Raw genomic sequence first — 23,967 nt, 5'->3', positions numbered from 1 at the left:
ATATTGGGTATATATGGATTCCAGTTGTGTATCAACTCCAGTATTGTTTATACAGCACTTATACATCTTCCAAATAATGTTAGATAATTAATTTTACTTTTATGACCTTTTAAAAGTACTTTAAGCATTAAGGAACCTTTCCACCAGGCCTGGTTTTAGAACCGTCTGCTTGTTTTTGGGTTCTTCTCTGCTTTAATCCTCCGCAGTGATCTAGAACTGCTCTGAAATCAGGCCATTATGAGGACAGGCTTTTATCTCCGGTTCTCTGGTCCAAGGCTTTAATCTCCGAGTTCCCTGAAGCCCATACTTTACATAGTTTTACACTGACTCTGCTGAGCTCTATCTGGAGTTAAAGGGTGACCTCTAGTGGCCGGGAGGAGAAACAGCAGGTTATTGAGAGTCTGAAGCATTAGAAGAACCTGGATTTGTTCTGTGGCTCGAATTAACTGAAGCAAATGTGCTTTTCTTGTGTCAGAACCAGATTTGTTAAAAAAATAAAGGTTCTTAAATGGTTATTTTAGTACAGTTCTAGAGGAAAAATGATTTCATTTTCAACAGGTTTCTTTACAAGAAATCTCAAGCCGTATATACGTAATTCTGTTCAATAGTTCTTTACAGATTCAAAACCAGAATCTAATGTATTTTCTTATAATGTCCCCATAATTAATGTCTTTCTTCTCTCTCTACCTCTTTTTTCTCTCTCTACACCTCTCTACCTCTTTCTCTCTACCATTCTTTCTTTACCTTTACCTCTCTCTTTACCTCTTTCTCTGTCTCTCCCTGCTTCTTTCTTTCTTTTTCTCTCTCTTTTAATCTTTGTCTCTTTTTATCTTTACCTTTTTTTCTCTCTTTACATCTTTCTCTCTATCTCTATCGGTACCCCTTTATCTCTCTCTATCTCTTTACATCTTTATCTCTCTGTATCTTTCCTTTACATCTTTATCTCTCTCTGTCTTTACATCTTTCTTTCTATCTTTACATATTTTATCTCTCTATCTTTACCTCTTTTCTCTCTCTTTACTTCGTTCTCTCTCTTCACATCTGTATCTGTCTGTATCTTTCCTTTACATTTTTCTCTCTCTATATTTCTCTCTTTACGTCTTTCTCCCTTTATTTCTCTCTACCTCATTTTCTCTCTTTGTCTCTGTCTTTACCTTATTCTCTCTCTCTCTTTACCTTGTTCTCTCTCTTTCTTATCTTTACTTCTCTCTTACGTCTCTACCTTTCTTTCTACACCTCTCTCTCTTTACCCTCTCTTCTCTCTCTCTCTCTCTCCTGCAGGCGAAGAGGGCGGTACAGAGAGGAGCTACAGCAGTTATCTTTGATGTTTCAGAAAATCCAGATGCCATCGATCAAGTGAGTGATCTTTCTCTCTCTCTCTCTCTTTTTCTCTCTTTTTAGTCTATCTCTCTCTGCGTTTTCACACCTGAAATTCTTCACACTGGTTAGCTTGAGTAAAGATGTTGACTCATTTTATTAGTGTTTATAAGCGAGGGTCAATCTACAGTTACAGTAGATACGTCTGCAGGTGTTGAACATGTTCTCAGGTTAGGTTCTTTGTGTTGTGTGCTAGAAGCTCATAAAAGATCTCCAATATATCTTTATCACTTTATTTGGATGGTCCATTGTTGATGCATCATTGATGGTCAAATGACATTTAACTAAATGTCCATTAAATGCAAATGAAGTCTTGCTTAAATGTTCCTTTAATAGTTAGAGGTCAGGGGTGAGTTTTAAGTTTTAGGCTAACAATTTTAGGTTTACAGTTGGGGTTTTATGTTAATAAAGGGTTAATATTAAGGTTAGTATTAGTGTTGGGTCTGTTTACATTCAGTAAATTCAGTTTAAATGCCTTTAATATATATTCTGTCGAAATTTTGATGACTGACTGCTGCAGCAGTGCTGGTATTTAATACGTTGTTGGGACTCGAGAGCCGTGGAAGCAGTGGGTTCTCCTGTGTAGAACCTGTGATTACTGTGATTACTCAGAGATATACGTTTGAAGATTTAGAGACCGTATAGAGGAGAAGGGGGCGGAGTTAAAGCTGAGAGCCGAACTCGGCATTTCCCTCAGACTCGCAAAATTACAGAGCGCAGCGTCTGCTGGAGCTGCAGGGCTAAATCCAGAGAACGCAATATACAGCTCACTCTCACTGAGAGCGTTCTGATACTTAAAATCACGCTTTTGCCTAAAATCCTGTTTCTTTATGGTCTTTCTCTCAGTTAAACCAGTTATCTGAGGACCCCCTGAAGAGGCCAGTGGTCTATGTTAAAGGAGCTGATGCCATTAAACTGATGAATATCGTCAATAAACAGAAAGTCGCTCGAGCCAGAATTCAGCACCGGCCACCACGGGTAAATATATCAACCATCAAACACCATCAACCACCGAAACACAATCAACCACCATCAAACTAACCAGAACACCATCAACCACCAAAACACCATCAACCACCAAAACACCATCAACCACCAAAACACAATCAACCACCATCAAACTAACCAGAACACCATCAACCACCAAAACACCATCAACCACCAAAACACCATCAACCACCATCAAACTAACCAGAACACCATCAACCACCAAAACACCATCAACCACCATCAAACTAACCAGAACACCATCAACCACCAAAACACCATCAACCACCATCAAACTAACCAGAACACCATCAACCACCAAAACACCATCAACCACCATCAAACTAACCAGAACACCATCAACCACCAAAACACCATCAACCACCAAAACACCATCAACCACCAAAACACCATCAACCACCAAAACACCATCAACCACCATCAAACTAACCAGAACACAATCAACCACCAAAACACCATCAACCACCAAAACACCATCAACCACCAAAACACCATCAACCACCATCAAACTAACCAGAACACCATCAACCACCAAAACACCATCAACCACCAAAACACCATCAACCACCAAAACACCATCAACCACCAAAACACCATCAACCACCATCAAACTAACCAGAACACAATCAACCACCAAAACACCATCAACCACCAAAACACCATCAACCACCATCAAACTAACCAGAACACCATCAACCACCAAAACACCATCAACCACCAAAACACCATCAACCACCAAAACACCATCAACCACCAAAACACCATCAACCACCAAAACACCATCAACCACCATCAAACTAACCAGAACACAATCAACCACCAAAACACCATTAGCCACCATCAACCACCGAAACACAATCAACCACCATCAAACTAACCAGAACACCATCAACCACCAAAACACCATCAACCACCAAAACACCATCAACCACCAAAACACCATCAACCACCAAAACACCATCAACCACCATCAAACTAACCAGAACACAATCAACCACCAAAACACCATCAATCACCAAAACACCATCAACCACCAAAACACCATCAACCACCATCAATCACCAAAACACCATCAACCACATCAAAAAAACATTAACCACCATCAAAAAAACATTAACCACCATCAAACATAAACAATCATTTGACAGAAATGTGAGTTTTTACAGGTGGATTTTTGGTATGTTTGATTAAGTGTTATTATATAGTAATTTGATGTATGGCAGTATATTTATCTAAAATCAATATGTTTCTATACATTACAATTGTGTATGGGTGTATAAATGGTGTATAAATATAGTATACCTATATTGTCTGAAATATATGGTTAGGCCTGTCACAATAACAATTTACATGATGATATATCAATGATATACCAAAACACCATCAACCACCAAAACACCATCAACCACCAAAACACCATCAACCACCATCAAACTAACCAGAACACAATCAACCACCAAAACACCATCAACCACCAAAACACCATCAACCACCAAAACACCATCAACCACCATCAAACTAACCAGAACACCATCAACCACCAAAACGCCATCAACCACCAAAACACCATCAACCACCAAAACACCATCAACCACCAAAACACCATCAACCACCATCAAACTAACCAGAACACAATCAACCACCAAAACACCATCAACCACCAAAACACAATCAACCACCATCAAACTAACCAGAACACCATCAACCACCAAAACACCATCAACCACCAAAACACCATCAACCACCAAAACACCATCAACCACCAAAACACCATCAACCACCATCAAACTAACCAGAACACAATCAACCACCAAAACACCATTAGCCACCATCAACCACCGAAACACAATCAACCACCATCAAACTAACCAGAACACAATCAACCACCAAAACACCATCAACCACCAAAACACCATCAACCACCAAAACACCATCAACCACCATCAATCACCAAAACACCATCAATCACCAAAACACCATCAACCACCATCAAACTAACCAGGGGTACGTTTCCCAAAAGCGTAGTTGCTAACTACGTTAGCAACTTACATAGTCTGGACGATGCAGCTGCGACGCAGGTGTTTCCCAAAAGCGTGGTTGGAACTATGGAGGTAACCACGTTAGTAACTTGCATAGTGCGAACCTTAGTTAAGCTACTCAGGTGTTTCCCAGAACCGTGGTTCCAGCGAATGTTCGCAACTACCGTGGTTCAGCTGCGTCGTTCCAACTACAGCTCTAGACCTGTCGTTAAGAGCTTAGTTGCTGGTGATTAGTGCAGACGGTGGACGGTAGGATACAGAAAGCTGATAAATCACATTAATATTGCTGCACGAGGATTTAAGATATCAAGTGTACCTATTTTTTTAATGTTTGTGTTAATTACATTAATTGAGCCACTTCACTTTTACCCATGTGCGCCCAGGTAAAATAATAAAATTCAGTCCTTTTTTTAATGTATGTCTTTAACATTTAGCTTTATTTGGCAAACATGAATTCAGTGTAGTGAAAAGAGAAGTGCTCTTTAGCTAAAATGTATTTTACAGTCTTGGAAAGATGTATGTTAATTATTCAAGCAGGCATCTCTTGAGTAAAGATAACTTGTGCTGTGAACATTTATGAAATAGTTAAACCCATTGTGCTATATGCACTCTGTGAATAAGATATGCAATAAGCAGGTGTTTTGAATTACCTAATTATCCTCTGCAGGTAACAGGGCCAGACAGAGTGTGAATAAAGAAAATTTATTATTTAGCCAATACAACGTGTCTCTAGGCCTATACAAATGTTATCAATTAGTATTTGTTAAATAATATATTACAGGAAATACGTAGAAATATGTAGGCTACATTAATATATATGTAAAAAACAATAACATTAATTGCCATTATGAGAAAAAACATTAAGAGAATAAAACCACGACTGGGATTCGAACTAGGCTTCCATCCGGTGTCTGTCGAGTTTTGCTACCCTGTCAAACCGTATTATCCTAGTGCATATTTAATTTTTAAATATAAAATTGCTAGAAAAAGCCCCATATTTAAACATGCTTTCGGTAGAATATTTGGAAAGCCTGAATCAAAATATCAGGAGACAGTTTAGGGTTATTAGGGTGATTATAAACCTTATTTTTTTTATTATTGCTAACTTATCATTACTTTCATTATCATCAGCTGTCATTTACGCCTTTGTAATACTCAGAAATAATGGCAAGGGGTTTCTGGTTGTTTAATGCAACCAAAAAGAACAGAATTACCATAAAAAAATAATAAATAAATAAATAATGTTTCCACGCATGGGCGCTGGTGTTGAGAAGCACATCTCGATGGGTTGCACAATTCGACAGAACACCGCGCGCTGCACGTTGTAGGCGCTCTGCTGAACCACTGAGTAACACATTTCTCATGTCTCATTTTAATAAGACTTCTTCAGAATGGTGATTATTTTATTAAAAAAAAATATCGCAATAGCAAATATGTGTATGTTTTTTTTAAGTAACACTGTCTGTTACAAATAATAATTAATATATAGCAATTATTGTCTACATTTTACTTGCAGTTCATTGTTATTTTATTAATAGTATTGTTGTCCGTTATGTTCTGGTGATAATTACAATATAAATAGCCTAAATGATACATTAGTAACATATTTTTGGCATAATATTTTAAAGATTGTGAGTTTTGCACGTTTTCTGCTGGGAAAGTCTGGCCGAACACATCTGGAAACACCTTAGTTAAGACCACGGTGGTTCAAACCAACATAGTTCAGACTTCTGTGGTACCAACAAAGTACGATGGTTTCGGGAAACGGTCGTACTTCAGATGTTAGTTAGTTTAACGATGCATCGTACCACGTTAGTTCAATGCTAGGCTCCGTCGTTGTACGGGAAACGCACCCCTGAACACCATCAACCACCAAAACACCATCAACCACCAAAACACCATCAACCACCAAAACACCATCAACCACCAAAACACCATCAACCACCATCAAACTAACCAGAACACAATCAACCACCAAAACACCATTAGCCACCATCAACCACCGAAACACAATCAACCACCATCAAACTAACCGGGGGTACGTTTCCCAAAAGCGTAGTTGCTAACTACGTTAGCAACTTACATAGTCTGGACGATGCAGCTGCGACGCAGGTGTTTCCCAAAAGCGTGGTTGGAACTATGGAGGTAACCACGTTAGTAACTTGCATAGTGCGAACCTTAGTTAAGCTACTCAGGTGTTTCCCAGAACCGTGGTTCCAGCGAATGTTCGCAACTACCGTGGTTCAGCTGCGTCGTTCCAACTACAGCTCTAGACCTGTCGTTAAGAGCTTAGTTGCTGGTGATTAGTGCAGACGGTGGACGGTAGGATACAGAAAGCTGATAAATCACATTAATATTGCTGCACGAGGATTTAAGATATCAAGTGTACCTATTTTTTTAATGTTTGTGTTAATTACATTAATTGAGCCACTTCACTTTTACCCATGTGCGCCCAGGTAAAATAATAAAATTCAGTCCTTTTTTTAATGTATGTCTTTAACATTTAGCTTTATTTGGCAAACATGAATTCAGTGTAGTGAAAAGAGAAGTGCTCTTTAGCTAAAATGTATTTTACAGTCTTGGAAAGATGTATGTTAATTATTCAAGCAGGCATCTCTTGAGTAAAGATAACTTGTGCTGTGAACATTTATGAAATAGTTAAACCCATTGTGCTATATGCACTCTGTGAATAAGATATGCAATAAGCAGGTGTTTTGAATTACCTAATTATCCTCTGCAGGTAACAGGGCCAGACAGAGTGTGAATAAAGAAAATTTATTATTTAGCCAATACAACGTGTCTCTAGGCCTATACAAATGTTATCAATTAGTATTTGTTAAATAATATATTACAGGAAATACGTAGAAATATGTAGGCTACATTAATATATATGTAAAAAACAATAACATTAATTGCCATTATGAGAAAAAACATTAAGAGAATAAAACCACGACTGGGATTCGAACTAGGCTTCCATCCGGTGTCTGTCGAGTTTTGCTACCCTGTCAAACCGTATTATCCTAGTGCATATTTAATTTTTAAATATAAAATTGCTAGAAAAAGCCCCATATTTAAACATGCTTTCGGTAGAATATTTGGAAAGCCTGATTCAAAATATCAGGAGACAGTTTAGGGTTATTAGGGTGATTATAAACCTTATTTTTTTTATTATTGCTAACTTATCATTACTTTCATTATCATCAGCTGTCATTTACGCATTTGTAATACTCAGAAATAATGGCAAGGGGTTTCTGGTTGTTTAATGCAACCAAAAAGAACAGAATTACCATAAAAAAATAATAAATAAATAAATAAATAATGTTTCCACGCATGGGCGCTGGTGTTGAGAAGCACATCTCGATGGGTTGCACAATTCGACAGAACACCGCGCGCTGCACGTTGTAGGCGCTCTGCTGAACCACTGAGTAACACATTTCTCATGTCTCATTTTAATAAGACTTCTTCAGAATGGTGATTATTTTATTAAAAAAAATATTGCAATAGCAAATATGTGTATGTTTTTTTTTTAAGTAACACTGTCTGTTACAAATAATAATTAATATATAGCAATTATTGTCTACATTTTACTTGCAGTTCATTGTTATTTTATTAATAGTATTGTTGTCCGTTATGTTCTGGTGATAATTACAATATAAATAGCCTAAATGATACATTAGTAACATATTTTTGGCATAATATTTTAAAGATTGTGAGTTTTGCACGTTTTCTGCTGGGAAAGTCTGGCCGAACACATCTGGAAACACCTTAGTTAAGACCACGGTGGTTCAAACCAACATAGTTCAGACTTCTGTGGTACCAACAAAGTACGATGGTTTCGGGAAACGGTCGTACTTCAGATGTTAGTTAGTTTAACGATGCATCGTACCACGTTAGTTCAATGCTAGGCTCCGTCGTTGTACGGGAAACGCACCCCAGAACACAATCAACCACCAAAACACCATCAACCACCAAAACACCATCAACCACCAAAACACCATCAACCACCATCAATCACCAAAACACCATCAATCACCAAAACACCATCAACCACCATCAAACTAACCAGAACACCATCAACCACCAAAACACCATCAACCACCAAAACACCATCAACCACCAAAACACCATCAACCACCAAAACACCATCAACCACCATCAAACTAACCAGAACACAATCAACCACCAAAACACCATTAGCCACCATCAACCACCGAAACACAATCAACCACCATCAAACTAACCAGAACACAATCAACCACCAAAACACCATCAACCACCAAAACACCATCAATCACCAAAACACCATCAACCACCATCAATCACCAAAACACCATCAATCACCAAAACACCATCAACCACATCAAAAAAACATTAACCACCATCAAAAAAACATTAACCACCATCAAACATAAACAATCATTTGACAGAAATGTGAGTTTTTACAGGTGGATTTTGGTAGGTTTGATTAAGTGTTATTATATAGTAATTTGATGTATGGCAGTATATTTATCTAAAATCAATATGTTTCTATACATTACAATTGTGTATGGGTGTATAAATGGTGTATAAATATAGTATACCTATATTGTCTGAAATATATGGTTAGGCCTGTCACAATAACAATTTACATGATGATATATCAATGATATAATTATCATGACAGGCCTATATATGGCCAGTCTTTTACTATATATGTGAATGTATAGGAATAAATCAGATTTGCATGTTTTTGTAGTATATATGTATATTATATGATTTAGTAAATTATTGTTATGTATGAATATAGATGGTATATAGTGTAATCGGATGTTGTCTCTCCTGCAGCCCACAGAGTATTTTGATATGGGGATCTTCCTGGCGTTTTTCGTGGTTGTGTCTCTGGTTTGCCTCATTCTGCTCATCAAGATCAAGCTGAAGCAGAGACGCAGTCAGGTGCGCTTTATATCACATTATTTTATATCTGATCAGATTTTTATTTATTATCACATTTCTGAGTTTTATATACAATTTTAATGATTATACAAAACTTTTAAATATAAAAAAAGATTATAAGATTATAAAAACAAGTTTTACAGCGCAATCTTCTCAAAACTGTACATTCATATTTTTTTAAATAACGTTTTAATTCTGAATTAATAATATTTGTATCTTATTTATTAATGCAGAAAATGTTTTACGGAGAAATTTTATGAAGTTCCTTGTAAATATACATTAATTTAAGAAGCAGGCTCCAAGTGGTCAAGCGATCTAAAGCGCTGCCACTATAATTGGGAGATCGCTGATTTGAATCCCAGTCATGCAGCTTGCCATCAGTTGCCAGAGCCTCGAGAGAGCACAATGTCCTATGCTTTCTCTGGGTGGGTAGATGGCGCTCTTTCCCCTCATCACTCCTAGGGTGGGACAATCGGCCTAGCTAAACTGGGGAAAAAATAGGAAAAAATTTAATCATTTTATTAATTTAAGAAGCCATAACTCAGATTTTTTATATTTTGTTTATCGTATTTCATCCATCCAGAGCTCCATGAACAGGATGGCTATTCAGGCTCTGGAGAAGATGGAGACGCGAAAGTTCAAAGCGAAGGTGAAAGGTCAGCGCGAGAGCAGCTGCGCCGCGTCCGATTCGCTCAGCAGCAGCTCCACGTCCGACTGCGCCATCTGCCTGGAGAAATACATCGACGGAGAGGTGAGTGCCAAAAGTCACGGGACAGCTTGGGAACAGTCACAACCTGTGTAATTTAAAGAATTTAAAGAAGCTTTCGATAAACATAGAAAACTAGAAAGGGACATTTCATAAGCAAACTTTAAGTTTGGCTTGGAAAAGCGTGACAACGTTACAAAAATTTAAATGGTTGCTAAGCTGCTTCTGTCTGAAGAGTGGTTGCTATGCTGTAAACTTTTGGTTAAATGGCTAAATGGTAGATAACAGAGGCTTTGGCTGATGAGCAGTGTCCAAAAACCTTTGGCTAAATATGGGTGAGAAAGCTATTACCCAGTAGCTGGTTTATCCAGCAGCTCCCCCATACACACACAATACAGAGAAGCGATACAGAGGGTAGGGTTCCCTTGGTACTTTAATCTCAGTGTCTTCATGAGGGAGAGTCACCTGGAATAGTTTTCCCAGCATCTTGAAGGAAGGAGTTTCTGGAGGTGCTGAACAATAGCTGCTCATCCTAATTAAATCACCTCAAATCACCATCTCAGTTCATCAGGTTTAGATCAGGAGATTAATGTGGAGGAGTAATACTTTTTTACTGTTTACTACAGAATTACTACAGAATTTCATATGAGTCCCTTAATCGTTTTTGTGTCTTTAATAATATTAATCTACAATGTAGAAAATACATTAAATAAAGAAATAAATAAAGAAGAGCACTGAATGAGAAGGTGTGCCCAGGATGTACACTGGTACTGTATGTACATACAGATGTTGGACAATGAAACTGAAACACCTGTCATTTTAGTGTGGGATTTTAGGTTTCATGGCTAAATTGGAGCAGCCTGGTGTTCAATCTTCATTAATTGCACATTGCACCAGTAAGAGCAGAGTGTGAAGGTTCAATTAGCAGGGTAAGAGCACAGTTCTGCTCTAAATATTGCAATGCACACAACATTATGGGAGACATACCAGAGTTCAAAAGAGGACAAATTGTTGGTGCACGTCTTGCTGGAGCATCTGTGACCAAGACAGCAAGTCTTTGTGATGCATCAAGAGCCACGGTATCCAGGGTAACGTCAGCATACCACCAAGAAGGACCAACCACATCCAACAGGATTAACTGTGGACGCTGTAAGAGGAAGCTGTCTGAAAGGGATGTTCGGGTGCTAACCCGGATTGTATCCAAAAAACATAAAACCACGGCTGATCAAATCACGCAGAATTCAATGTGCACCTCAACTCTCCTGTTTCCACCAGAACTGTCCGTCACCACAATCAATTATAAATAAAAAATAAATCAGTGTATATATATGAGGGAAGATCTTAAAGAGTGACTGATCGCTTTTTTATTGTGTAATTTGTTGTGCTGTTTGTGTCTCAGTCATTCCAGGACAGAGTCTGGAGTCACTGGGTTTAAGTGTGTGTGTGTGTGTGTGTGTGTGTGTGTGTGTGAGACGTTAAATAAAAACACACAACAAAGCGAGGCGCCTGGGCAGCACATAGGAAGTGGTCGTATAAAAGACTGAAAAGCATCAAAGGCTTTTTTTTTCTTTTTTCTGCTGAATAAAGGCGGCGGCGGCGGAAAGCCGGGCAGGGAGATGATTCATCATGTGGGGGTAGAGATGATTTTACCAGCCGGGAAAAAAAAACACTGAACTTACCCACACTGATCATCAGCCATAACATTACGACCACCCCCTGATTTATACACCCGTTATTTCATTGTCTATTGTTTTTCCAGCTCCACTCATCATATATTGCAGTCTGTAGTCATAAAATAATTACAGACTGTAGTTCTGTATCAGTTTCTCTGTGTATTTTATTCTTCTTTTTCTTATTTTTTACCCTGTTTTTCAATACTCAGAAATAAGAATAAAAGCATGATTCAAACATGATTCAAACATGATTAAAACAGTATATTTAAAAGAAGGAAAATTAACTAATTATAATTAATCAGAAAAAAGTGCTGTTACAGCTAGAAAAAGACATTTCTAACAGAATTACAATGAATAAAATTGCAATAAAGGAAATACATTTAAGACATGATTAAAAACAATATTAAGACATAATAAATGAATATGGAAGTGTGATTTTGAATTATTGTGGAATTAATAATGGTATTAAAACTATAAAAAAATAGTAACAAAATAAAAATATGTAAGTATTTAAAACTGAAAACAAAAAAAAAGTCAACAATGTGCATAACAGATATGTTAATAAAATACTGCAATATATTTTTATTACATATATATTTTTTATATATATATGATTTAATATAAAGGCAAAACTAAAATCTTTAGTAAACACAAATATATTGGCGCCCCCTTGCTTTTAGATGCTGAACTGCATTTTTTTTGTGTTTTGTTTTTTATGCTCTAACTGAAATATATACTGGAAATATTTACTCATAGCTCTGTTAGGGTTATGGGGATAAAAAGAAAAAAAAACGACTTAAAATGTGTTAAAAACTTTAAACAAACTATTAAATTTAAAACTATAAACTTACATTTTTCTTGCCTATATAACAAGTGTGTGCATGTGTCACTTTCCCTTGAATTAGCGCCCCCTTGCTTTTGGGTGCTGAACTGCTTGGATCCAAAATCCAGATTGCTTTTAATGCTCTTTATAAAAAAACAGATACTCCAAATATTTACCACTATATACTTAATTTAATTCCATAAATATAAAATAAAGCTATTATCTCTGGACCCTGGTTAACCCCGTGTTTTCTTATTTATTCCACCAGGAGCTGAGAGTGATCCCCTGTGCTCATCGGTTCCATAAGAAGTGTGTGGATCCCTGGCTCCTACAGCACCATACCTGCCCCCACTGCAGACACAACATCATCGGTAAGCCCCTTTATAAAGCCATATATAAATAAATACATTCTCTATAAGATCATAAAAAAGACGACAAGTGTCCCCAAAGTTTTGACTGGTCTAAATTAAAGTGAATTTTGTTTAAGTCTTTAATTCTGAATATTTTCCCCCATCCAGAGCAAAAGAAAGGAAACCCAGGTGCCATCTGCATGGACCCAGGGAACCCGGTCCACGGCCGCCAGCAGAGGGTGGTGCTTCCGGTCCACTACCCCGGCAGGGTCCACCGAGCTGGCCAAGTAACGGCGTATCCGACCCGAACCAGCATGGACCCTCACGGAAACCCCATCACCGTGCTCACGGTGGACCAACACCCGGACCAGACCCTTTACCCCGCACAGTCCTCTTTCATCCGGGGCTACCCCGCCCTCCACCTGGACCACAGCCTGAACCCCCACCACTGTGCCCTTGAGCACCGGATACCTCCCTACCCCCAGCCCCACGCCTTCAAGCGACCCAAGTTTCACGGGCGCAACTTCTCTCGTGCCACTTGCTTCTCGCAGTACGAGACAATGTACCAGCACTACTACTTCCAGGGCTTGACGTTTCCTCAGCCCGAGGGTCAACCTGGCGGGGCGCACCACATCAAGGGGCAAGGGCGGCCTTTCCAGCCGGGACTTCTTTACCCGACCGTGGTGCACATGGCACCAGCTTCCTCGTCCCGAGGAATGGGGGACTCGGGAAGCGCCTCGGGACTCAGTTGTTACCACGGACATCGGTCGGTGTGTAGCGGCTACCTTGCGGACTGTCCCGGTAGCGACAGCAGTAGCAGCAGTTCAGGGCAGTGCCACTGCTCTTCTAGCGACTCCATGTTGGACTGTACGGAAGTCAGCAACCAGGGCGTGTACGGGAGTTGTTCGACCTTCCGGAGCTCGCTAAGCAGCGACTACGATCCCTACGTCTACCGAAGCAAGAGTCCCTGCCGTGGGATGACCGGCGAGGTCAGTTCGGGGTTCCCGGCGACCTCGTCCGCAGACGACATTCTAGCTCCGGTATCGGCGGGTACGGACTTCTTGCAACCGCCTGTAGGCGCTTGCTACGGTTCCGGCGACCAGCTGTCCAACTGTAGCCTGGAACCCAACTGCAGCAGCCACTCTTCACTGGAAACCAGGGAAATCACTAGCACTACCTCAGCTGGACCCCTTGAGGGCACTACTTCAGCAGAAAGGAGCCACTGTTCTGTGGAGCATGGCGGGGAACAAGGGGGAGCGTGTAACCCAGCATGTAACTGCTGTTTCGAGGTTCCGTCGCTCAACCTAGAGCTTAAAGGACAGGACGTAGGGGACCGAGCAGGACATTGCAGACGTGGTGCAGAATCTCAAAGCATCCCCAGCGCTCCTTCGCAGAACTTTTACAGCGTCGAGCGACTTTCGCCCGCAGATCACGCCGCCGGCTACGACGGACTGCCTTGCTGCTTCTACACGGAAATGAAAGTTCACCGGGGAAGTGTTGGGCGTTATGCTGAGGATTATTCCGTTAACGTGCAGTACGCCCAAGCGGACAGTGACGGCTGTTCGGGGCAAGGCTGCTGCGAACTCGCTCAGAGGATACCGATAATCCCTGAGGACACGGACTGCGAATTAGGACTATCTTTGGACACACAAACAAGCCTACTCCCTCCACGGTTGATGGTGGAACGGGAGACCAGGACTTCTTCTGGTGCTAGCCAGGGGTTTTTCGCTTCAGGACGTGTAGAGTGTAGAGGTCAAACATATCAGTCCTCGCAACCGAGCGAGGAGGCAGTAGCACTGTTTTCCTCGCAGTGCATCGGCAGCGGCATCGGCATCTCTCAAACACAAGGGGGCAGCAAGGCAACACCCGAGGGTTCCAGTCTATGAAGTTTAACTGAACACAAGCCGAAGTTTAACCGCTACGACTCGCCGTAACTCGTCAGCACTTGCCTCGCTCTCTGAAACAGAAATCTCGACAAGCTCGACAAGTTCTGAGTTTTTGGGAGGGGGTGAAGGTGAAACGTGGTGGAATCATCTTAGTTTATCATAGTTTATACTTTTCATTCCCGTGGCCTTTTCATTCAGAAGCTCCGCCACATCTACCACAAAAGATGCAAGATGCTGTTGCTGCAGGCAGAGGTGGCAGATAGTACCGATTTTATTATTCCACATGGTGAAGATTTTAGGATTTCAGGATTTTAGCATTTCGAGGTCAATTTTTTTTTACGTACACTGTTGGTTTATCAGCTAAGTTTTTTTTTTTTCTTTTCTTTTCTTTTTTTCCAGATAACGTGGATTAAGCGCTTTTTGTAATGGCAATGTTCACTTTTTTTTTTGTTTGTTTTTCACATATTTCAGTCCGAATTGCATGCAAGTGCCTGTCTGCTGCACCTTCAGCTCGGAAAACGTTACTACCATGTAGATAAAAAAAATAAACCAAAACACAGCATTTCAAGCATTTTTCGAGAATAATAATAATAAAATAGGGATGCACCGGAATTGAAATTTTGAAGCGAAAACGTTTTTGTTTTTGTTCACATAGATTTTTATTAGAATTTTGCCACTTAAAACAACTAAACATTACTGACTTTTTTTTTTACGTTTTTTTTATGAATTTTTGCCAGTTTTTGCCAGTTAGTTTGCCATTAATTTAATTATATAAATTTAAATATATTGTCTAAAAAAATTACAAAAACTATTTTTTTTAACCCCAGCAGACAAACCAGAAAGCCACAGTGTTGTTTGGAATAGCACAGTAAATTATTCAGTCTTTTAACTTATTCTGCCAAACACCAAAAGTGCTTTTTTTGCCAAATTTTGATTTTTGGCCAATTTTAATTGCATAATAATTAGAATTTTAAATATCTGAATACAGAGCAAGTTTTTTCATAAATTAATAGTTTATATATAATAAATATAGTAATAAAAAGTAATAAAAAAACATCCCAGTTGATATACAGATTTTTTATGCGTCCAAACACCAGAAGTATATATACTTATTTTTTGCCATTTTTAGGCTAAATAATAATTTTACTACTTCGAACAATTAAACGATTGAAAATTAAATATTAAAGTTGAATATTGAATTACATGTATTTTTGGAAAACAATTTCTAAGTAAAAAATATACTAAATATATTTTTTTATATTTATTGAACAGTTTTTGAATATTTGTACCCCCCCCCCCCCCCCCAACAGCACAATATTGTATAACACTATAGCACAATAAATTATTTGGTCTTAAATATTTGGTGCATCCCTAATAATAATAATAATAATAATAATAATAATAATAATAATAATAATAATAATAATAATAATAATAATGGTTGAATGGGACAGGTTGGCACTAAAAGGTCTCTCCTCTCTCTCTCTTTATCTCTCAGGGTCATTATCTCATTAGTACAGAAGCAGACCAATCACAAAGCTTCTTTTTCTTTCTTTTATTTGTTCTTTTTTTTTCTTTGTTTTATGGTTAAAATTAGCGGGAGACTACTGAGCTGTCTGTTCTCCACACCAAAGTTTAGGTCGTCTCTAGTCTCAAACAGAGATGCTCCAGAAAGCTACACTATATAAACAAATGTTTTTGGGACACTGCTTATTTAATTTTTGTTTTTAATTCAATTTTAGTGAATTAAGAAGTTTGCCCTGCTTTTTTTGAAGTAATTTATTTAATTGCAATCGTCTTAATTAAATTTCAGAAAAGTATCATAGTTTAAAAAACACATAATATTTATAAAATCTGACTAAAATATTTTTTTACTTTTAATCCAGTCAGAATTGTGGGATCTAACAATCTAAAGTACAGCACTGCCCTCTAGTGGTCGGGGGTTTATACACAGCACAACAAGCCACTTCTGACACCAATCTTTATGTTTAAACTAATAATTAAATATTTATTAACACATATATATATACAGCTCTGGAAAAAATGAGACTACGTCAGTTTCTGAATGTTTCTCCCAAATTCTAAATAAAAATATTGTCATTTAGAGCATTTATTTGCAGAAAACGAAAAAGATGCAGAGCTTTCAGACCTCAAATAATGCAAAGAAGACAAGTTCATATTTATAAAGTTTTAAGAGTTCAGAAATCAATATTTGGTGAAATAACCCTGATGGTTTTAAATAAAAAACATTTTCATGCATCTTGGCATCATGTTCTCCTCCACCAGTCTTACACACTGCTTTTGGATAACTTTATGCTGCTTTACTCCTGGTGTAAAAATTAAAGCAGTTCAGTTTGGTGGTTTGATGGTTTGTGATCATCCATCTTCCTCTTGATTATATTCCAGCGTTTTTTTTATTTGGTAAAATCAAAGAAACTCATCATTTTTAAGTGGTTTCTTATTATTTTTGAATTATTTAAAGGGGTGTCGACAAACATTTGGATGTATAGTGTATTAGCTGGCTGTGGGCTGCAGTACCTCTGCTTGCAAAGTAATTATAAGTATTTTTGGTAACCTACAATTTTCAAAACTATGATCTGACACATTTGGTGCACGTTAGTTTGCTTTTATTTTGTTTTAATTGGTGTTTTTTTGTTTATTTTATGTTTTTTACGCGTTTAACACAAGCTAACAGTTTGTCTGAAGAGGCCAAAGTATATAAACTGGTGTAAGGAGATTCGAATGCAGTGTTTTATTTTTTTATTTTTTATTTTTTTTTATACTTATTCTGCTAATTCATAATCGTACAATAATTTTGAACACACACACACACACACACTCTTCATGCCTTTCTGTTTTTTACAGAATATTTTATGATGTTTCTATGAAATGTACCCTTACAGCTTACACAGGCGAAGGTTCTGAAATAACTATTTATATGTTGAGTATAATAACAGTGCTGTAACACGACAGAATTTAATCTTGCCTTGCATAGATTTACGTACTGCAAATAAATATAGCGTTTTCGGGGTACTTGAGTCACTATTTAAAATGTTTTGTATTGTTCGTAGCACTTAAGAAGATTGTATAAAAGAAAATATGTACAAAAAATTAATATTTTTAATTTTTGTTTTTTAAATATAATTATTTTCTCCATCATTTCTCATCCTGCAGATGTTAAGGAGGCTAGAGCTCATGCCGTGTATATTTCTTTATCTGTATAGCAGCACAGTTCATAAATGGAAATATGTTCTCTGAATATTTATTGACTAATATATTTATCTGTAAGCCATGTCTTATGTTCAGAGTGTCTGAAGAAGTTTTGAGATTTGTTTTTTTGTTTTGTTTTTTTTCTTCTGGAGAACACTAATATGAAACGTTGTAAATACATGGTAATTGCACACAAGATGATTAAATATTCTCTGACCAAAAACAATTTTAAAATTTTAGTACCATACAGTTTTGTAACAAAGTGTACAAAGATTTGAAAATTATATGGTTTTATTCAATTGAACGATTTGTGTGTCTTTGTCTGTGCATTCTTTTAAACCTGCTTCCTTGTGCACACACACACACACATATATATATATATGTGTGTGTGGAAAAAGATAGAAAATCCAACTTTTTCACACCTTAAACCAGTTTATAACTGCTCAAAATACACGAGAGGTACTTTTAAAAAAAAAAGAAAAAAAAATTTAAGACTTATGTATTTTTGCATTTTATCGACAATCCAGCTTTATTTCTTTATTTCTTCTAAATTGCTTAATAGAACTTAAAAATCAACTTTATTTTTTTTTTATTTATTTATTTATTTTTAACCAAAATTCCAAAAATACATAAGGCTATAATAGTCTTACCGTTTTGGCTACTTTTTTTTTTTTTTTTTTTTTTCAAGTCAAGACATTTTTTTTTCTTGAAAAGCCAGCTTAATTTGTCCTTAAACCAGTTTATAACTGCTCAAAATACACCAGAGAGATACTTAAAAAAATGATTTTTTTTAATCCTTTTATTAAAATTTGCCAAAAATGTAAGACTTGTAACCAAAATTGCAAAAATACATAAGTCTTACCTTTTTTGCTACTTTTTAAATTTTCGAGTAAAGATTTTTTATTTTTTTAAAGCCAGCTTAATTTCTTCTTAAACCAGTTTATAACCGCTCAAAACACACCGGAAGTACTTTTAAACAAAAAACAGGACTAAAAAAGTTCTTTTTTTTAACCAAATTTGCCAAAAATGTAAGCCTTATGTATTTTTGCAATTTTGGTTTAAAAAAAAAAACAAAAAAAGCTTTATTTACAATCCAGCTTTATTTTTTCCTTAAAACCAGTTTAGAATTGCCCAAAAAGTTCTTTTAATCAAAACAGAACTTGAAAAATCAACTTTCATTTTTTCACCAAAATTGCAAAAGTACGTAAGGCTATAGTCTTACCTTTTTGTTCATTTTTAAATTTTAGAAAAAAAAAAAAAAACAATTTTTCTTAAACCAGTTTAGAGGAGTTATGTAACGTTATTATGACTCAGTTTGGGGAGTTTGAGCCACGCCCTCGCTCCTCCCACTTTCTCTAACGTCACTTCCTCTCTACCTGCTAATTGAACAACCTCACATGTTACCTGGTCAGACACGGTCCTCCACCTGTCTGCTCTCCTCCACCCCGTCTCTGCCACCGCCGCTGCTCCCGGCTGCTCTCCTTCATCACGGTGTGTATTTCCCCCGAACTGCCGCGGCCGCGTCTCCTCTCCCGGCTCCTCGGCTCGGTCTGGACGCTACCGCGAGGTCTCTCTCTCACCGCTGCCGCTCCCGGCGGCCACGCCACTGCGGGGTGTTCTGTCGAATTATCCTACCCATCCTTACATGCTTCCCAAAGGTACTGCGCATGCGCTGACCTACACAATTTAATTATTTCTCGTGTTTTTTTTTATCTATAATTAATCTGTTTTAGGGGGGATTATGTGCATTGAACAACCTGGACGCAATGTCATTGCACAAACGTGTAAATGGAAACAAAAAATTACAATTATTATCATAAATAAACACAAAAGCAGTTTGTAATTAGCTTTATTTGCCTTAACTTTGCCATGATACAATGATGTTATGCAATCCAAATCTAATAACGTACATCTACTGGAATTTCACTGAGTACATGCCCTAAAATAGTGCTTCTTTTGTATTTTTACAGTTAAATATACATCAGGGCAGCACGGTTCGACAAGGTAGGACAATTTGATAAAACACCCCGTCTAACTTTCTCCATCATTCCTGATATGCGATGTGGATCAGCGGCTGCTTTTTTAAAGCTCACCTTCCGCGAAAATCCGATTTTTCTTGTTTTTTGTGGAATACAGTAGGTCTCTCCGAGTTGAATGTGTACACCTGCACATTAAACTGTTTTGCAGCCCCCATTGTCTGCAGGAGCTAAGCAAAGAAATCCCCCCTCCCCCCCTCCGAAAAATGAATTTTGAATTATCTTTCTGCCTACGTAGGCAGAAACTCACAGACCAGCCCACCTTGGAGGGGCGTCGCAGTGCTCCTAGCCAATCAGAGGAGAGATATTTGCATGCTGTTTGCATGTATGAATATTCATGAGCAAAGCTGGAATCCGGTCATTTTGGACACACCCCTAAAACAGTCCATTAAAAAAGAGCTATACAGAGACACCTGAGCACTTTTTTTTTACAAAAACGGCTCACATGTCATTCATTCATACTAGAGACCACAACTAGACATTTTAAAATGAAAGAAAAAACGACGGAAGGTGAGCTTTAAGTGCTTTTAAACTACATGTACACAAAGCGCATCATTCCATAAGTCGTCCGACACAGTCTTTCCACTTCTTATTTGTGTATCTTATTTGTATTTTTGCATTTTATCGACAATCCAGCTTTATTTCCTCTTAAAACAAACCAAAAAAACAGGACTTTTTTGCCAAAAAAGGTAAGACTATGGCCTTTTGTATTTTTGCAATTTTGGTGAGAAAAGGTATTTTGAAAAAAAGGTATGTATTTTTTTGTTGTTTTTTTCCCCTCTCTCGACGATCCAGCTTTATTTTTCCTTAAACCAGTTTTTATATTTGCTCAAAAGTACTTCTAATCAAAACAGAACTTGAAAATAAACTTTAATTTTTTCACCAAAAATACAAAAGGCTATAGGCTTACTTTTTTGACCAGTTTTGGTCGAATAAAGATTTTTTTTGGAATATCCAGCTTAATTTCCACGTAAACCAGTTTATAACTACTTTTATAAGCACTTTAAAAAGACAGGACTTTATTTTTTTTCTTCTTTCACCAAAATTGATTAAAAGTACTTTTGAGCAGTTATAAACTCCTTTATGAAAAAATAAAGCTGGATTATTGATAAAAAAAAAAAAAAAAATCTTTACTCAAAAATAAGGGTAAGACTGTAGCCGTATGTATTTTTGCGTTTTTATTTTATATTTTTATTTATTGATAATCCAGCTTTCTCCTTGTAACTGCTCAAAACTACTTTAAATCAAAATAGGGCTGAAAAAAAAAATAATTTGACTTTCACCAAAATTGCAAAAATATGTAAGTCTTACCTTTTTGTCCATTTTTAAAATTTAGGAAAAGAAATCCTAAAAATGCAGTTTATAAATGTATGTTTAACGTAACAGAACATAAATAAAAATCTACTTTTGTTTTCTTTGCCAAAATCGGAAAAATACTCAAGACTATAGTCTTACCTTTTTATCCTTTTTTTTTTTTTTAATAACCAAATTTGCCAAAAAGGTGTGTTGTTTTTTGTGACAGTCCAGCTTTATTATTCCTTAAACCAGTTTATAACTGCTCAAAAGTACTTTTAATCAAAACAGAACTTGAAAATCAACTTTCATTTTTTCAAAAATACAAAGGCTATAGTCTTACCTTTTTGGCCAAATTTTTCCATTGTCGAATAAAGACTTCTTTTTTTTTTTTTTTGTGGAAATCCATCTTAATTTCCCCTTAAACCGGTTGATTTTTAAGTTTTGTTTTGATTAAAAGTACTTTTGAGCAGGTATAAACTGGTTTAAGGAGAAATAAAGTCTCTACACGCTAAAAAAATTGCCAAAAAGGTAAGACAATATGTATTTTTTTTCGTCATGTAAAGACATTTTTTTATTCAAAATTCAGCTTTATTTCTCCTTAAACCAGATTATAACTGCTTAAACATATACATTTAAACATAACAGAACATAATCAACTTATGTTTCTTTGTCAAAATTGGAAAAACACTTAAGCTTTTAGTCCAATTTTTTAATTTTCAAATAAAGCATAAAATTTAAGAGTCTTTATTTCTCCTTAAACCAGTTTTTGACTACTCACAACAGACCAGAGAAGAACTTTTAAACAAAACAGGACGGAAAAATCAATTTTTATTTATTTATTTATTTTTAACAAAATTAAAAACCTACATAAGGCTATAGTGTTACCTTTTTGGTCAAAATGTTAATTTTTCGAGTAAAGACAATTTTTCCTGAAAATCCAGCTTTATTTACTCTTAAATCAGTTTATAACAACTCAAAACAGAGCAGAGAAGAACTTACACTCAGCATTCAACTTAAAAATTAACTTTAATTTTTTTCCAATCCATTTTTTTTTTACAATCTAGCTTTGTTTATAACTGCTTAAAAATACTTTTAATCAAAACAGAACTTAAAAATCAATTTGTCTTTTTGCACCAAAATTGCAAAAACTCAAGACTACAGTCTTACCTTTTTATCCAATTTTTTCATTTTAATGTAAACACATTTATTTAATTTTCCATTAAAACAGTTTATAACTACTCAAAAGTACATTTAAACAAAACAGGACATAAAAATCAACTTTTGTTTCTTTGCCAAAATTGCAAAAATAAGCAAGGCTATAGTCTTAGCTTTTTATCTTTTTTTTTTTTAGCAAAGATATTTTAAAAAATAAATAAGAATAAAACATCCAGCTTTATTTTCCCTTAAACCAGTTTATGTTTACTTACAACAGACCAGAGAAGAACTTATAAAAAAAAAAAATTCTTTACACAAAAATTTAAAAAGGTAAGCCTTTGTATTTTTGCAATTTTTGTGAAAAAAAAAATAAAAGTTGATTTTTCAGTCCTGTTTTTTTTAGACAATCGAGCTTTATTTCTCCTTAAACCAGTTTATAACTGCTCAAAAGTACTTTTAATCAAAACATTTTTTTCTTGAAAGTCCGGCTTCTCAACACAAAAAATGGCCAAAAAGGTAAGACTATATTATGTATTTTTTTGCAATTTCTTTGCATGTAAAGAATTATTATTATTATTATTATTATTATTATTATTATTATTATTATTATTATTATTATTATTATTATTATTATTATTATTATTATTTATTTTTAATTTTTTTAAGTAACAGTCCAGCTTTATTTTTCTTTAAACCAGTTTATAATGGCTTAAAAATACTTTTAATCAAAACAGAACTTAAAAATAAACTCTTCTTCTTGCAACAAAATTTTTTGGACATTTTTTTCTTATTTTTAAAGACAGTTTTTTCTGAAACTCCAGCTTTATTTCCTCTTAAACCAGTTTATAACTAACCAAAATAGACCATAGAAGTAATTACAGTCAGCATTGAACTTAAAAATCAACTTGTGTTTTTTTTTTTTTTTGCCAAATTGCTAAAATACATAACGCTATAGTCTTACTTTTTTATCCATTTTTTTTTTCATTTCTAGTAAAGAAATGTTTTTGATATTCTAGCTTTATATCCCGTTAAACCAGTTTATAATTCCTCTTAAGTACTTATAGCCAGCATTAAACTTAAAAATAAACTTTTATTTTATTTCTTTTAATTTGCAAAAATACCTAAGACTATATAGTCTTACCCTTTGGGACCATTTTTTTTCATTTTCAAGTAAAGTCATTTTTTCTTGAAAATCCAGTTTTATTTCCCTTTAAACCAGTTAATAACTGCTCAAAAGTAAATTTACACAAAACAGAACATAATAATCAACTTTTTATTTCTTTGTCAAAATTGCAAAAATACATAAGGCTATAGTCTTACCTTTTAGTCAATTTTTTCATTTTCAAATAAAGCTAAAATACAAGAAAGTCTTTATTTCCACTTAAAGCAGTTTATGACTCCTCAAAACAGACCAGAGTAGAAGTTTTAAACAAAACAGGACTGAAAAATCTACTTTTATGTTTTTTTGTTTTTTTA

General features: G+C 36.0%; 1 protein-coding gene across 1 annotated transcript in view; it reads left to right on the top strand.

Moving 5' to 3' along the window:
* znrf3 (zinc and ring finger 3) overlaps positions 1 to 18,308 on the top strand; it is an 81,208-nt gene extending 62,900 nt beyond the window's left edge. Inside the window, exons 3-8 of the mRNA XM_022664737.2 lie at positions 1,282 to 1,356; positions 2,224 to 2,355; positions 9,249 to 9,356; positions 9,940 to 10,107; positions 12,827 to 12,929; positions 13,077 to 18,308. Of these exons, the coding sequence (XP_022520458.2) occupies positions 1,282 to 1,356; positions 2,224 to 2,355; positions 9,249 to 9,356; positions 9,940 to 10,107; positions 12,827 to 12,929; positions 13,077 to 14,794 (2,304 nt within the window). The 3' untranslated portion in view covers positions 14,795 to 18,308. The remainder of the gene's footprint in view (positions 1 to 1,281; positions 1,357 to 2,223; positions 2,356 to 9,248; positions 9,357 to 9,939; positions 10,108 to 12,826; positions 12,930 to 13,076) is intronic.
* Positions 18,309 to 23,967: the final 5,659 nt, after the last annotated feature.

This window comes from Astyanax mexicanus, chromosome 22, assembly GCF_023375975.1.
Source record: "Astyanax mexicanus isolate ESR-SI-001 chromosome 22, AstMex3_surface, whole genome shotgun sequence".
NCBI lineage: Eukaryota > Metazoa > Chordata > Actinopteri > Characiformes > Acestrorhamphidae > Astyanax > Astyanax mexicanus.
Note: the sequence above shows the minus strand (reverse complement) of the source record. Positions and strands in the feature narration are given on the sequence as shown.